General features: G+C 49.2%; 1 protein-coding gene across 1 annotated transcript; it reads right to left on the reverse strand.

Moving 5' to 3' along the window:
• Positions 1–234: 234 nt before the first annotated feature.
• On the reverse strand, positions 235–12,698 carry LOC135969938 (SH3 domain and tetratricopeptide repeat-containing protein 1-like). The gene is made up of 5 exons (XM_074036514.1): positions 12,255–12,698; positions 8,801–8,842; positions 4,747–4,927; positions 3,422–3,572; positions 235–306 (listed from the first exon to the last, which is right to left on the reverse strand). The coding sequence occupies exons 1-5, from the start codon at positions 12,397–12,399 to the stop codon at positions 235–237; spliced, it is 591 nt and encodes a 196-aa protein (XP_073892615.1). The 5' UTR covers positions 12,400–12,698.
• Positions 12,699–17,036: the final 4,338 nt, after the last annotated feature.

A 17,036-nucleotide genomic window follows, 5' to 3' on the forward strand; every position in this document is an offset into this window, starting at 1 on the left:
CCTGGGCACCGGGGGTCTGACTGGGGGGAGCCAGCACTCCTCTCTGCTCTAAAAACACCACATTTATCTGTGTCCAGGGCTGAGCAACACTGTGAGCTCAGAGGAAGGGAGAAGCCGTCCCACTTCGGGGTACATGCAGACCTGGGTCTCCCACTGATGCTGTGTGTCCTTTGACATGTCCCTGTGCCTCTCTGAGCCTCAGTTTCCTCATCTGGAAGATGGGGACAGGACTTCTCACTCATGGTTGCTTGAGGTCATCAGGTACAAGGGTAGAACCATTGTCACGTCCAGGCCCCGAGCGTTTGTCTCGGGCAGGGGCATGGTCAATATCATTCCCGGTGAGACCACTTGGAAACTCATCATGTGCATGGGTGGCCCTGCCTCCAGGTGGGAGACCTCTACCCTGCCACACCTGTGCCTCAGCCCTCCAGGTGCCCCACTGAGGCCCACCCACATCAGCCCACAGGCCAGCTCACCTGGTAGAAGGACATGCCTTCCTCCCGCTCCCAGGCCCCATTGAAGAAGATGTCTCCAGCTGCCTCAAACAGCTCCAGCCCCAGGTTGGGGTCGCCTGTGTACAGGTCCACATTCTGTGCCACCTGAAAGGAGACAGAAGTTCCCTCAAGACCCACACCTAGCGAGGTGGCCACGCGCACCTTTGCCAGTCTCCTTCCTCTCACACACTACAGGTACACCTGAGCATTTTTCAGACCCTGTGCATGAGGGCTGCCCCCACCACTGGCATGAGGACAATGAACTGATGCACCTGAGTGCCAGGAGGTGACAGAGCAGCTGCAGCCCAGGAGCCCGATACCTGTGAATCCTACCACCAGGGCTAGCCCTAGCCCACTCCCCCTGCACTCAAACCAGTCTCCGTGGCCCCCAGATTGCTGGGAGCCCAGCCCCTGGCTCCTTTCTGCGTTGCCACATCCCTGCCACATCCGCAGTGTTTGTGGGTGGGCCTGGTCCCCTCTTGGCCATGAGCTCTTGATCCTTCTCCTCAGCTCAAGGAGGTATACAGCAGGTGCTCAATAATGAAAACTTCACCAGGCTCGTGGGCTTCACAATTTGTTCCAGATCACACTGTGTTTGGGAAAGCCTCTGAAAACAGTCACTATGATAGATTCATTTTGTAAGGAGATGTGCCACGTGTCGCTTGGAGCAAGTTCTGTGTGTTAACTGAGTGGTCGCATTATTTGAGCATGTGCTGTATACCAGCAGATGCTGTGCACTGTGAGGGGCCACGCCTCTGCCCTCAGGGAAAAGATGCTGGCCACTGGGGGAGGATGTGAGGGAACCAGTTGGAGGGAGGGAAAAGGCACACAACAGGTGCTCAGCAGTGGTTTAGGAATGAGTGGATGGATGAATGAATGGATGAGAAGATGTAGACACATGGATGGATGGATGGGCGTGTGGCTAGATTAATGCTTGGATGCATGGATGGATGGATGGATGGAATGATGTGTGTATGTCTGTATGTATGTATGGGTGGGTAGATAATGTATGGGTGGAGGGTAGATGATGTATGTACATGTGGATGGATAGATGGTGGATAGACGAATGTATAGATAAACAAATGGACAGATAGATGAATGGAGGGATGGATTAATAGGTAGATAGGTGGGTGGATGGATGATGGAAGAATGGATGGATGAACAGGTGGATGGATGGATGATGGAAGCATGGATAGATGATGGATGAATAGATATGTGGATGGATGATGGATGGATGGAAGGATGAACGGACAGATGGATGGAACAACAGGTGAATGGATAGATAAAAGGATGGATAAATGATGGATGCAGGGATGGACGGATGGATGAATGGACAGATGGATGGATGATGGATGGATGGAAAGATGAACAGATGAATGGATAAATGGACAGATGGATGAATGGTGGATGGATGGAAGGATGAACAGGTGGATGGATGGAAGGATAGATGAACAGGTGAATGGATAGTTGATGGAAGGATGAATGGACGGATGGATGGATGAACAGGTGAATGGATGGATGATAAATGGATGAAGGATGGATGATAAAAGGATGGATGGATGGATGGATATATGGTTGAATGGATGGATGGATGAAGGATGGATGGATGGAAGGATGAACAGGTGAATGGATGGATGATGGAAGGATGGACAGATGGATGGAACAACAGGTGAATGGATGGATAAAAGGATGGATAAATGGTGGATGGAGGGATGGACAGATGGATGGATGATGGATGGAAAGATAAACAGATGAATGGATAAATGGACAGATGGATGAATGGTGGATGGATGAATGGTGGATGGATGGAAGGATAGAAAGATGAACAGGTGAATGGATGGTTGATGGAAGGATGAATGGACGGATGGATGGACGAACAGGTGAATGGATGGATGATAAAAGGATGGATGATGGATGGATGGAAGGATGAACAGATGGAAGGATGGATGATGGAAAGATGGATGGATGGAAGGATGGATGAATGAATGGATAAATGGATGGATGGAAGGATGAACAGGAGATGAGTGGATGGATGGATGGATATATGGTTGAATGGATGGATGGATGGATGGATGGAAGGAAGGATGAACAGGAGGTGAGTGGATGGATGGATGGATATATGGTTGAATGGATGGATGGATGGATGGATGGAAGGAAGGATGAACAGGTGAATGGATGGATGATGGAAGGATGGATGGATGAATGGATGAACAGGTGGATGGATGGTGGCTGAATGAACGGATGATAAAGGAATGAATGAATGATGGATGCACGGATGGATGGATGAATGGAAGGATGAATAGGTGAATGGATGGATGATAGAAGGATGGATGGATGGAAGGATGAGCAGGCGAGTGGATGAATGATGGAAAGATGGATGGATGATGGATGGATGGAAGAATGAACAGGTGAATGGATGATGGAAGGATGGAAGAATGGATGGAGGGATGGATGAACAGGTGAATGGATGGATGGATGATAAAAGGATGGATGATGAATGAATGGATGGATGGACGGACAGGTGAATGGATGGATCATGGATGGATGGAAGATGGTTGGATGGATAACGGAAAGATGGAAGGATGGACGGATGGACGGACCAAGAGGTGAACAGAAGAATGATGGATGGATGATGGAAAGATGGAAGGATGGATGGATGGATGGATGGACGAACAGGTGAATAGATGATGGAGAGGTGAATGAATGGATGGTTGCATGGAAAGATGAACAGGTGAATGGATGGATGATGGAAGGATGGATGGATGGATGGAAGGACCCACAGGTGTATGGGAAGATGATGGATAGATGATGGATTGATGGATAGAAGGATGAGCAGGTAAACAGATAGATGATGGAAGGATGAATGGATGGGTGGATGGACAGAGAGTGAACAGCACAGGGTTCCTCCTGCATCCCTTGTCACTCACCTGGATGTACAGGTCCACCAGCTCGCTCTGCCGCAGGATGTAATAGATCTTCCCTGCTTGCAGCCAGGCATGCGCCGCCTCCTCTTTCCTCTGGAGGTCAATGAAAATCTCCAGACTTCGTTTGGTGTAGTCCAGAACGGATTTGTAGGCCCTGGAATCAGACGCAGGTGTCAGAACAAGGGCTCTCATCCTCCTGGAACCAGTCTGCCTCCTCCCGTGGGTCTGGCGACAGATGAACTGGAATGTGCAGATTGGGAACAGCCCTCTTGTGTGTGCAGTGTTCTGCCCTTCCCAGGCTGCTGGGAGGGCCAGGGTGAACACACACGGCATGGAAAAGATGAAGGACATCCTTCTGAGGGAATCAAGCATCATGCTGCCCTGTGGCAGGAGGAGTGTGCTAGTCCATCTCCCCTGCCTCCCAGACATGACCTGTGTCTTCTCCAGATGCACCAGGAGCCGTTAGTGTTCAGAGGCTATCTGGGCCGATGATTCTCAAGGTGTGCAGGCATCACAGTCACCCGGAGGCCTGTCCTTATAGCTTGCTGGCCCTGCCCCCAGAGCTTCCGGCTCCACAGGCCTGGGGCAGGCCCTAGAAATCCCACTTGCCACAAACTCCTAGGTGACATGGATGCTGCTCTACTGGTCCAGGGACTACACTTTGAGAAGCATGGCTCTAGCACACTGGCCCATTTCCTTCTGTGAACCTGAGGCCAAGACTGGAGCCAGTCTCCCAGGTCCCCATGGAATCTGGCTCCTTCCCTGCTCTCTCAGTAAGTCCAACACTCGAGGGGGTGTGACTGCAGCAATGTCACTGGGCCCTATGGGTGGGGTGGCCAGGGCCATGGTTACCCCACCAGGTCAGGATGCTTGGGGGAAGGGGAGTAGGCCACATATGGGACGTGAGACCTTGAAACCCTGCCCCAGGGAAGGAGGTGACACAACTGGCTTTGTCTTCTGTGGGAGAGAAGCCACAGGTGGCTGCTGTGGTCACATTTAAGGGGACAGATGAAGGCCAGGAGTGAAGATTCAGGGCAGGCAAAGATCAGATGACAAAAGCCACCATAATAGGAAGAACAGCCCAGAGTGCATGTACTGCCTCTGCTGGGGTTGAGATGACCTTTGACCCAACAAGGGAGGCTCAAGCTGGGACTCACGGGCCAGCAGCAGCCCTGGGACGACCCCAGGCCCACCAGCTCAAAGCATCTGATGCCAAAGAACCAAATGATCAAAAGGAGAGGGGCTGATGGCGCCCTGAGCCAGCTTCCCTGTGCCCCCCTCCCTGCCCTGCCCGCCCCCACCTCCACCACTGCAAAGCCAGCCCTTACCACTCTGTGCCCAGGGACAGGTAGAGCTGACTGATGGCCTCCAGGATCTGCCCCTCCAGCACTTTGTCGGCCACTTTGTGGGTCAGGGAGAGCTGGAGCTTGTGGTAGATGACACACTGGGCCTTCCTGGGCTTGATGACGCTGTAGAAGTAGCACAGCCACTGGACGGCCCGCAGCTGGCCTGGGCAGAAGACAAAATGGAAGATGTTAGTCTCCCAGCATTGAAGCGAGGCTGGCTGTTCTCGGAGGCCCCTGCACCATGCTTGCCTCTTTCACCTCTGTGAGCCTGGGTCCCATAGGCGGGGAGCCTGAGCGCAGACAGGCCATGCACCTGTGCAAGGGCAGATGCCAAGCACACCGTGACATGGACACAGCTTGGTACAGATGCTCATGGTACAGGCCGGCCTTCTTTACAACTCCCAGGGCTGAGATCCTGGCCAGGCTCGGCCCCTGCACCAGGCCATCTATTTCTGCTTCACAAAGTCCCTCTGGTCAGGACCAGGGCCACCTTCAGCCTGAGCTGATGAGGCCAGGGGCACAAGTAGCCCCTGTCACAGATGGAACTCGCAGAGAGCAAAGCCAAGCGTCATGTCTGCCACACACGGCATCATGTTGGGGGAATGGGGTTCAAAGCCGGCCCCTGGCGTTCCCACACATGCTTCTCTCATGCAACCAGGCTCCCAAGCCACAGGCTCACTGGCCTCTCCCAAAGCCAGGGCGCTGGGAACAGTGGAAAGCTTCTGATTTTCTAGTGTGAGAAACGTTCCGGAGATTAATACAGGAAACCAGGTACGCCGAATGGACATCTGTCACACACGCCCCCCAACAACAGCTGAATACACAGTCCTCTCGAGCACCCATGGGATATTCCCCATGACGGACCATGTGCCAGGCCACAAAATGAGCCTCAGTGAATGGAGAAGGACTGAGACCAAAGCAGAGGTGTTCTTCAGCTGTACTGGCACGAACACTCGAAATCGACAGTGAAGGAAATGTGGGAAATTCAAAAATATGTGGAAATTACACACTCCTAAACAACCAGTGAGTCAAAGAGACCATCAGGGAAACCGAAAACTAATTGGAGAAGAATGCAAACAAATGCACAGCCCGGGCCAGCGCGGTGGGAGTTGAGGCGGGAGGATCGCTTGAGTCCAGGAGTTTGAGATCAGCCTGGGAAACATGGTGAAATCCTGTCTCTATAAAAAAAAAAAAAAAAAAAAAAAAAAAAAAAAAAAAAATTAGGCGGGGGGTGGGGGGTGGTGCACAAACATCTGTAATTCCAGCTACTCCGCAGGCTGAGGCATGAGAATGGCTTGAATCTGGGTAAAAGTTGCAGTGAGCCAAGATTGCACCACTACACCCCAGCCTGGGCAATAGAGCAAAACTCTGTCTTAAAAAAAAAAAAAAAAAGCACAGCGTATCAAAAATTCCAAGATGCAGCTAAGGCAGTGCTGAAAGGGAAATTTATAACTGCAAATGTCTACATTCAAAGAAAGAAGAAAAATCTCAAATCAAAAACCTAACCTTCCGCCTTGAGAAACTAGAAAAAGAACTAAACGCAAAGTGAATAAAAGGAAGAAAATAATAAACGTGAGAGTGGAGATGGGAAGTAAAAATACAGAGAATGGAAAAACAAGACATAATCAACAGAACCGAAGGTGGGTTTTTTGAAAATAATAACAAAATTGACAAATATTTCACCAGACTGACCAAGAAAAGAAAGATGGGACACAAATGACTAAAATCAGAGACTGAACACCATGGCGCACGCCTGTCATCCCAGCACTTTGTGAGGCGGAAGTGGAAGGATCGCTGAGGCCAGCATTGAAGACCAGCCTGGGGGAACATGATGAGACCCCATCTTTAATAAAAATAAATAAATAAATAATTAAAAGCCCAAGTTTCTAAAATCAGAAATGAAAGAGGAAACATTATTGCCGACCTGACAGAAATAAAAGGATTCCATGAAAACACCACGAACAATTGTACACCAAGAAATCAGACCATCCAGACACAACAGCCACACTCCTAGAAGGACACAAACTACCGAAAGTGACTCAAAAATGACCCCAAGGAAGCATGTGGGGTATCAGCGCCGCCCTCGGTCTCCTCGACCGTTCAGCGCAGGGTGGGGAGACAGGGAAGCATGATCCCCGTTCCCTGGCCTGCATTTCCGAGTCTGAATCCCCCAGCACCCCGGGGAGGGCCTCGTAGGAGGAGGTGCCACAGGCTGTTGTGTCAGGAGCAACCGGAGGCTGCAGTGGGGGCTGGGGCGCTGGGTTCCTGGAGGGTCTCCTTCCAGTCAGAGAATGCCCCTGGGGAAGAAGCCTGGGTCAGAACCCCCCACCCCTCCTTGGGCAGATATGTGGGACCAGGGCCCCTTCACACGGTCCTTTCCAAAATCTCATCCCTCCTAGGGCCAGGAGTGGGTGCCAGGCCTGTGCTGGGAAATGGGCAGGTTTGGTCACAGCCCTTGGGGCTCTGGTCCAGGCCACAGGAGGCACCTCTGAGTGGTCTCACGATGCCATGACAAAGCGCTGCAAGGCAGAGGGGACTCAACAGTATCCCTTGACTCAGCCATTTCCCTGGACTCAACTTCCTCATCTATCCCCTGTGGCCTAGATTTTGGACAGCCCTGCCCACCTGCTGTCCGTTCACTGCTCAGTCTGCAGTGACTGTTCGATAGCACCCCATGGCTCCCCAGTGCTCTTGGGGAAAAGGCCAAGCCACAGCCTGAGGCCCCAGGCCCTGCTTAGCTCTCCAGAAGAGCTTCTCACCATCCAGCACCCAACCCACCCACTCCCAACTCTGCACCTCCCTGCATAAACCCTGCTCACTCACCCCCGCTCATACTCCCACTCACTCACCCCACTCACTCATCCCCGCTCACACCCCACTCATCACCGCTCACACTCCCACTCACACCCCATTCACTCACCCCCACTCACACCCCACTCATCCCCGCTCACACTCTCATTCACTCACCCCATCAAACCTCCGCTCACCAGCACTCACCCCCACTCCCTCAACCCTGGGCCTTCACACAGGCTACATCACCAGCCCCTCCTCCACCACCAGCCCCTCATCCACCACCTATTAGTTGACTAAATCCTCTCAACCCTCTGGTTCTAGACTAAAGAGACTTCCCTAACCCGGGGCCAAGTGCTGCCCCACCATCACGCCACTCACCCTTTTGTGGCTTCTGTGGCCTGAAGCTCACATTCCTACGCTCAGTCTCTGCCACCCCAGGACCCTACAAGCGCCATTTGTGGGTGGGGCCTGGCACACTCTGCACACAGCCCCTCCCAGCCACTACCCTGGCCTCCGGGGCAGCTGGAGAGCCACGTGCCTTTGCTCCAGAGACTTTGGCAGAGGGTGGAACCACCCCCTCCCTGAGGCAAAGCTACAACAACCTTCCCTTCCCCACTGGCTTCCCGGCCTCCTCTGGAACCTTGTGCCTGCATCCCAAATATACTGGGATGGATCCCATTCCCCGGGAAATTCCAAGAGCCCTTGGTGGGTCCACATCACCAGGCTGTCCACATGTGGACCCTGAGGGGAAGAGACAGAGCCGCAGAGGGGAGACGGGAGGGCCTCCCTGAATCAGCCCCTCAGGAAGGAGCAGACCTTTCAGGGACATCAGTTGAGGCCCCTGTAACCTAAGGCTCTGAATTCTGCTACCCGCTGAGAGCAGTGTGGCCTCCCATCTCTGAGGCAGAGCACAGGGTGAACTGCAGCTTCTCCAGGTCATGAAGAAGGAACCCACAGCTATATGTGGGCCCCAGCAGTGGAAAGGATGCCCCACCTCGGTCGGGGACCAGGCGGGGGTCAGCATGTTCATTGGAAGAAGTGTGGGACCCCACGGCCTCCAGTGCCAGAGTAGACGGGAGGTTCAGGCCCACCTCAGGCGACATCCTCCAAGCCCCCAGCCCACACCACAGAGGGGTGACTGTCGCATCCAATGCCCACCGTACTCAGCTCTGTCACCACCCCCCGCGTTACCCCAAGGCCCAGCTCATAACCAGAGGAAGCCTGAGCCACGCGCAAAACCCACCTTGTTCCTGCGGCTGCTCAGTCTCAGCTTCCTCTACTGAGTCTGGCAAGGGAGAAAAGAGAAGCAATGAACACCCCCAGCCAGCACCTCTGGTTCCATGTCAGGTTCAGCTGGGTGTCGGTGTTGCAGGGTGAGAGCATTGCAGGGTGCAGGGGTTGAAAGTAATATCATCCGAGGGCCGGGCGCGGTGGCTCAAGCCTGTAATCCCAGCACTTTGGGAGGCTGAGACGGGCGGATCACGACGTCAGGAGATCGAGACCATCCTGGCTAACACGGTGAAATCCCGTCTCTACTGAAACATACAAAAAACTAGCCGGGCGAGGTGGCGGGCGCCTGTAGTCCCAGCTACTTGGGAGGCTGAGGCAGGAGAATGGCGTAAACCCGGGAGGCGGAGCTTGCAGTGAGCTGAGATCCGGCCACTGCACTCCAGCTTGGGCGACAGAGCGAGACTCCATCTCAAAAAAAAAGTAATATCATCCTCTTCCCTCCTGGATCATGGGAACAACATCACTGGGGGGTGTATACTTTCTGTGATATGGGGAGTAATATCGTCTTCTGTGCCTTGGAATATTAAGAACAATATCATGGGGGGGCGTGTACATCTTCTGCAATATTGGGAATAATATTATCCTCTCTCCTCCTGCATACTAGGAAAGATATCAGAGTGGGTGTTCACCTCCCGTGATATGGGGATTAATACCATCTTCTCCCCTTCCGGATAGCAGGAAGAGTATCACACGGGGGTCTACAGTGTCTGCGATACTGGGAGTAATATCAACCTCTCAGCCTTGGAATATTAAGAAGAATATCACAGGATGGATGTACACCCACGGCCATATTGGGAGTAATATCAGCCTCTCCTCTCCATGGATATTAGGAATAATATCCCAGGATGTACGCCTCCTGCTCTATGGGGAGTCATATCATCCTCTCCCTTCCAGGATATTAATAACAATATCACAGGGCGGGTGAACACTGCCTACGATACTGGAATTATTATCATCCTCTCCCCCTCCAGATACTAGGAACCATATCACAGAAGAGCTGTACCCTCCCTGCGATATTGGGAGTAATATCATACGCTTCTTCCATGAGTATTAGGAGCAATATCACCGGGTGACTGTCCATTCATTGCTATGTTGGGAATCATGTCATACTTTACTCCCTGGATATTAGGATCAGTGTCACAGTGTGAGTGTACACCTACTGCGATATTAAAACTAAGATCATGCTCTCTGTCCCTGGATATTAGGAACAACATCACAGGTAGGTGTACACTCCCTCGATATTAGAAGCAATAATATGATTAATTAGTAAACATCAATGATCAATTTTAATAATTATCAGGCTGGTCTCGAATTCTTGACCTCAGGTGATCTGCCCGCCTCAGCCTCCCAAAATGCTGGAATTACAGGGGTGAGCCATCGCGTCCAGCCAACACTTCTTTACATCTCTTTTTGGACCTCAAATTTAGCATGCCCAAAATGCACTTTTGATTCCTCCTGCTATAACCCACTCCTCCCATAGTCTTCCCGATCCCAATAACAGCATCTCTAGCCTTCCAGTTACTCAGGCCAAAATCTTTGACATCATCCTTAAAACTTCTTTTTCTCTCTCTTGTCATCCAAGAGAGAGACTCTCCTTTCAAAATAAATGCCAGACCTAACCCCTTCTCACCTTCCTCATCATTTCCAACCACGTCCAGCCCTCATCATAGCGCTCTGGGTTACTGTAAAAGCCTCCCAATCGCCAGGCAGAGTGGCTCACACCTGTAATCCCAAGCACTTTGGTAGGCCAAGGCAGGTGGATCATCAGAGGTCAGGAGTTCAAGACCAGCCTGGCCAACATGGTGAAACCCCTCTACTAAAAATACAAAAAATTAGCCGAGCATGGTGGTGGGTGCCTGTAATCCCAGCTATTCGGAAGGCTGAAGCAGGAGAATCACTTGAACTCAGAAGGCAGAGGTTAAAGTGAGCCGAGATCGTGCCATTGCACTGCAGCCTGGATGACAAGAGCGAAACTCCATCTCAGAAGGTAAAAAAAAAACAGCCTCCCAACCCAACTCTCTCCTTCCACCTTTCACCCTGCCCTGCATTCTACCTTCCACTCTCAAACATTTCAGAAAAAAAAAAATTATATCCACAGAAAGAGAAAAAGAAAGTGCAAATGGGGTGAAATGTTTGGGGAATCTGAGGGAAGACCATACGGGAATTCTCTGTACTATTTTTGCAACTGTTCAATAAGTCTGGATTATTGCGAATTCAAGAGTTAAAGAAAGAGGCCGGGCGCGGTGGCTCAAGCCTGTAATCCCAGCACGTTGGGAGGCCGAGACGGGCGGATCATGAGGTCAGGAGATCGAGACCATCCTGGCTAACACGGTGAAACCCCATCTCTACTAAAAAATACAAAAAAACTAGCCGGGTGAAGTGGCGGGCGCCTGTGGTCCCAGCTACTCGGGAGGCTGAGGCAGGAGAATGGCATAAACCCGGGAGGTGGAGCTTGCAGTGAGCTGAGATCCGGCCACTGCACTCCAGCCTGGGCAACAGAGCCAGACTCAGTCTCAAAAAAAAAAAAAAAAAAAGAGTTAAAGAAAGAAAGAAAAAAAATCTCCCTTTGTGAATCCATCCTGTATTTCCCCTGGCAACTTAAGGACGCTCTTAACTAAGCACATCTATTTTTTCATGAACACTTGAACCCTTGCCTAGTTTTGACTTTCTGTGCTTGGCAGAAGTGTGTGTGTGTGTGTGTATTTCATATATATGTGTGTGTGTATATATGTGTGTGTGCGTGTTTTGTGTATATATAGAGAGGGAGAAATATATACGTGTGTGTATATATAAATCTATATTGTATATTTACTATGGTAATATATATATCTGTGTGTGTGTGTGTACATATATTACGTACCCCATAGCCTGTCCTTAACCAGTTCTAAACTTAGTGGGAAAAATACATACCTAAGCAGAGAATTTCAAAATAATATGATGAATGTTTTGATACAGGGATGTGTTGCTGTGGAACACGCTGCTAAGACACAAAACCTCCTAGATGGGACAATGAATGAACGAAGTATTGCACCTATAGGCACCCCCTCTGATATCCCCACAAATGTTTATAGTTATATGCATTTGCTTCCCCCAGGACCCCCGTTTCATAAGGGTTAGTCCTAGAGCCTAGCAAGTTCCTACTACGGTTGGCATACATATGCCATTCAAGAAAGAATGACTGAGTGAATGACGAGTTAAGAACCATTTGTCAGCCAGTGCTCAGTAACACAACATGCACTGGTATGCAAATTATATTTTTGTTGAAAGCAAGGGCAGGATCACAAATTATCCTTCCAGAGAAAGCAAACCTCAAAAGCTTCTTTACCCCACATTATAAGAAGCTCCCCTTATATAAAAGAAAACCTCCTCGTTCATTATCAATGGCATGTAAACCAATAAGCCTTCACCTCTGATGACATCTCTTCCATCCCCAGGGCTAGATAAAGGAGGTTCCGGAAACCCTGGTAGTTGTGAAGGCGGCTCCCAGCTCTGACAATCTTGAACCCTGCGGGCGCGGAGGTCACACAGCAGAACAACCGAGGGAAGCATCATCAGGTTTCGAATATGTTTGAACCAGAGACGGCAAATAGGCTTCAACCAGCTGAAAACACCAGAGATTCATGGTGGCCACCTGAGGGGTTGTGCTCTTAAAAAACAAAAATTAAAAATAAAATTAAAAAATTAAGAAAGGAAGGGGTCAAGAATCCATCAGGTCTGACTGAGATGTGTATCAGTGACTAACACCCCGTAAGGCAAAAGTGCTCCGGTGCGCTTTGGGTTCTCTTCAGCAGTATTTAAAGGCGTGTGCTTCCCTAAGACTAAGCCACGGGAATACCCCTAGCAACACTGCCAGGAGAAACGTCTCCCATGGATTTGGCTAGAAATACAGTTGTCTTTAACAAATTAACACTGAATAAATCCTGCCTTATTAGAGCCTGAGAGGATGACATTCTCAATGATAACAGTTATCACTACAATCTCCAAACATCTGCGATCCTGCAAGGAGGAACTGTGACAGCGCAGGTCACGTGTCCAGAATGCTTCCCAGACTGCCTGTTACAGAATAAAAGAAATGAAACCCCCCCCCCAAGAATGTCTTCTCTCACATTTAGCCAGTTGTTCCTTTGTGTGCATCTCTGTGCTAAAATGGCCATTCTTCCCCACAGCCTGAAGTCATATGCTAAAATAAATGAGACTCACATGAAGCCAGAAACGTGCAGATGCGAGGAAACCAACACAACTGAAATGGGCTGGAGAGTGTGGCCAGGAGGATGGTACTTCCCAGGAAGCAATTACTTCATCTCTGCCCATGAAGCAGGCAGCTGTCACTGTCCCCCAGGCCCACACCAGCCACTCGAAGTACGTTCTAACCAAACTACCTCCAACAATCAACATCAATACACCACACAATTGGCTTCTGAAAGGACACCTTGCAACCAACAAGAAACTGTTAGCACAACTTTGAAAACCTGTGCAACTAAAAACCTTGGAAAGGGATAAACACTGCCACATTTTGACTCAAATACTGTCATGGGGTAGCACTGCAATAATTCACTGAAACAAAAGAATGAATGAGGAATACGTTTATATAGGAATCAGAGGAAGCATGACTAATCATTTAAAGAAATAGGTCAAGAAACTGCTAGGTTCAAATGCTACCGTGAAACACTGTCAGGGCCTTAGGCAAATTCACTTCTCTTGGTCCTGTTTCTAGGTTCATCAAAAACCAGCTTTGGACTAGGGAATCTGTTGCTTCCCAAAGCCTTCCTTCTGTGATTCCAGCCCAGATTTTAGGACTGCTCTCCCACTTGGTATATGAAAGTGCTTTCTGTGTAGAATAGCAAGAGTACATTTCTGTGTTGAATGAGGTTTGGGACCTACTCTATGAGGCAGAATATCATCATGTAACTTTAAGCATGACGACAAGGCGCACTCTAGAATAAGGATAACACATAAGATGTGGCCATACACCTGTGCGTGCCTGGCAGGGAGATGAAGAAGTCTCATTTAATGAAGCCGCGGTGCCTGTTGCACCTGAATATCCTCAGTCCACATCAAGTTCACAACGTCCTTCTGACATCAAACCACATGTATCCCATACTTTTCCATACTTTCTACCCAAGATTAAAATATGCAGAGCACCGTGATAAAGACGCCTCCATCCCCAGCATGTTGGCTCTCGTTCTGTAGAATTACATACTTGAGGTACAAAATGATCACCAGGCTGCAGCGGCAAGCAAGACTGGGCTCCGTGGGGACAGCAGGCCCTGCAGCAGCCACCACTCCTGTCCCCACAGTCTGATGCAGCTGCAGAGAAGCTGTGGTTGAGGCCATTCACTTTGTGAGGGAACCACACAGGAGGGAAAAGGTAGGGGAGGTAGGGAAGAGGGCAATGTCAAGCCTCTGAGCCCAATCCAAGCCACCGCATCCCCTGTGACTTGCACGTATACACCCAGATGGCCTGAAGTAACTGAAGAATCACAAAAGAAGTGCAAATGCCCTGTCCCACCTTAACTGATGACATTCTACCACAAAAGAAGTGAAAATGGCCGGTCCTTGCCTTAAGGGATGATATTATCTTGTGAAATTCCTTTTCCTGGCTCATCCTGGCTCAAAAAGCTCCCCCACTGAGCACTTTGTGACCCCCACTCCTGCCCGCCAGAGCCAGAGAACAACCCCCCTTTGACTGTAATTTTCCTTTACCTACCCAAAGCCTATAAAAGGGCCCTACCCTTTTCTCCCTTCGCTGACTCTCTTTTTCGGACTCAGCCCGCCTGCACCCAGGTGATTAAAAAGCTTTATTGCTCACACAAAGCCTGTTTGGTGGTCTCTTCACAGGGACACGCATGACAGGCAGGTGCAGAGCCAGGGAAGGACCTGTGATGAGAACAGAAAGGAATGTGCCTCCCTGTACGCACACTCGGATTTTATGAAAATGTGGGCATGGGGCTGAACAGGATGCCTGAGAACATGCCTCCAAGTTCTTTTGCTGATTTTCTAAATATTGGTGTAAAATCTGAACTCAGACAAATTTCTTTTTAAATCGGTTCAATCAACATCTTTGGTGCTCAGCATCATGTCTACGTGATCATCTAGAAAACCAACTTCTGTTCTAAGGCTCACATCTTCCTATTAAGTCCCAGGGATTTTACAAGGGAATGCACCTCTCATTCGCATCAAGCACACACACAACTACCATTAAAGAAATGCTTAATTTGCCTACATAATTTTTTAAACACCCAGATTTGAAATACAATAGAGAAGACAACTTTTTGATAGCTCTGCTTTCCAACTGCGAACTGCGGGTCGAGAAAATAACCTGCCATGATTTCTAACCAGTCAACAACCTGTCTTCCCTGGCTGCAGTAGGAGCGATCTTTCTGAGCTCAGGATGAAAAAGAACCCAGCTGTTCAGGGGACAGATAGTCATCAGTTCTCAGCGGGCTTCCCGAGTCCCAAATCCCCATGTGATACGTGGAAGTAAAAAGCTATCAATGACCAAGCATCTGAACTCTTATCCCACCTCGACATCTGCTTCTCCTGCCATGTAAATTTAAAATTAATAAGCCTGCTATTAGAGAACAGAGTTGGTGCTGCATCTGTCTTCCTAAAAATATGGATAATTACCAGCCCACAATAGCTTCTAATCAGATTTGAGTAGTCCCTTAGACAGGAAGCTAAAGTGCCTCAGCCCTAAACTGAGAAGAAAACAGAAACTGGAATGCTCTAGGTTTGATTTTTTCCCCCTTGTTCTAAAGTTGCTGTTCCCGAATCTCCTTCTACTGTCTTGCTTATAAAATGTATGAGAAACAGGGAAATTTAAAGACATGATAGAAATGGCCACTTTTTCTAGGTACAAACTTTGTGAACATTATTTTCAGCTGCTGGGCTTTTTCTCCACAAACTGTGAGCCTGGAGGACATTTTCTCCCTCGTGGTTACACATTCAGAGTCAGGGAAGGTGGCTTTAGCAGTAAAGAGGGGAGTGCAGTGAGAAGTGACCGGACACTGAGAAGGGCAGACAGGGACTCTACCTCGGTGGCCTGCAGCACTCCTGGGCCTCGGCCTTTACTTTTCTATCTGTACAAAGGATCTAAAGGCCTGTGATTCTAGGCCACGACAGCTCTTCATACACACATACACTAACATCACACGCCTATGTGAAAAGCTGTGACACTTGGCTGATTTCCTGAAGAGGTTATCTTGTATCATTTCTACTCAAGTACTCCACCTCCTTCCAGACAAGTATCTGAGGATGATGGGCTATCCCACAGCCATGTGTGTAACCTCTGCTGCTTACGATCCCTGTTCACATAGCATTTTCCAAAAGCATTTGGTGTGAAGTGACAGAAGAAAGAAGAATAAGGTTCTTTCAGCCCATTCATTCATTCATTCAACAAATATTGACTGACTATCTACGTGCCAGACACTGGTGATATAACAGCGAACATATATTTTTGTAGGTAGAGACAGACAACCAAAAAGTATGTTAAAGAGTGATCGATGCTGTAGAGGAAAATACACCAGGAAACAGGAAAGAAGAATACCCCTAGCCACCCTACACTGGGGTGACGCTAGTGTTACAAAATGGAAACAGCGGCCGGGCGCGGTGGCTCACACCTGTATTCTCAGCTCTTTGGGAGACTGAGGCAGGCAGATCACCTGAGTTCAGGAGTTCAAGATCAGCCTGACCAATATGGCAAAACTCTGTCTCTACTAAAAACATAAAAATTAGCTGGACGTGGTGGCACACACCTGTAATCCCAGTTACTCAGGAAGCTGAGGCACAAGAATCATTTGACCTGGGAGGCAGAGGTTGGAGTGAGCCGATATCACGCAACTGCACTCCAGCCTGGGTGACAGAGGAAGACTCTGTCTCAAAAAAAAAAAAATAAATAAAAATAAAAATAAAATGTAAACAGAGAATAAGATACCAAAAGAAAGAACATGAACAACTAATTGTAACAAAAGCCTTTGTAAGCTGATACTTTCCTTCCTGGATCCTTGTCCCTTACAAATGGAAAAAAAGGGTGGGTAGGGGGTAGCATCAAAATGATGTTTTAAGACGGCTTGGGGTTTCAGATGTCTGACAGCCATACTCACGTACTTCAAGGAAAAAGCTCTAGCTCTATAAGCCATCTGGGCAATGGTTTAATGTCTTTTCCTTTTTTTTTTCCCCCAGAGTTTTTA

The sequence above is a fragment of the Macaca fascicularis genome, chromosome 3, assembly GCF_037993035.2.
Source record: "Macaca fascicularis isolate 582-1 chromosome 3, T2T-MFA8v1.1".
NCBI classification, from domain to species: domain Eukaryota; kingdom Metazoa; phylum Chordata; class Mammalia; order Primates; family Cercopithecidae; genus Macaca; species Macaca fascicularis.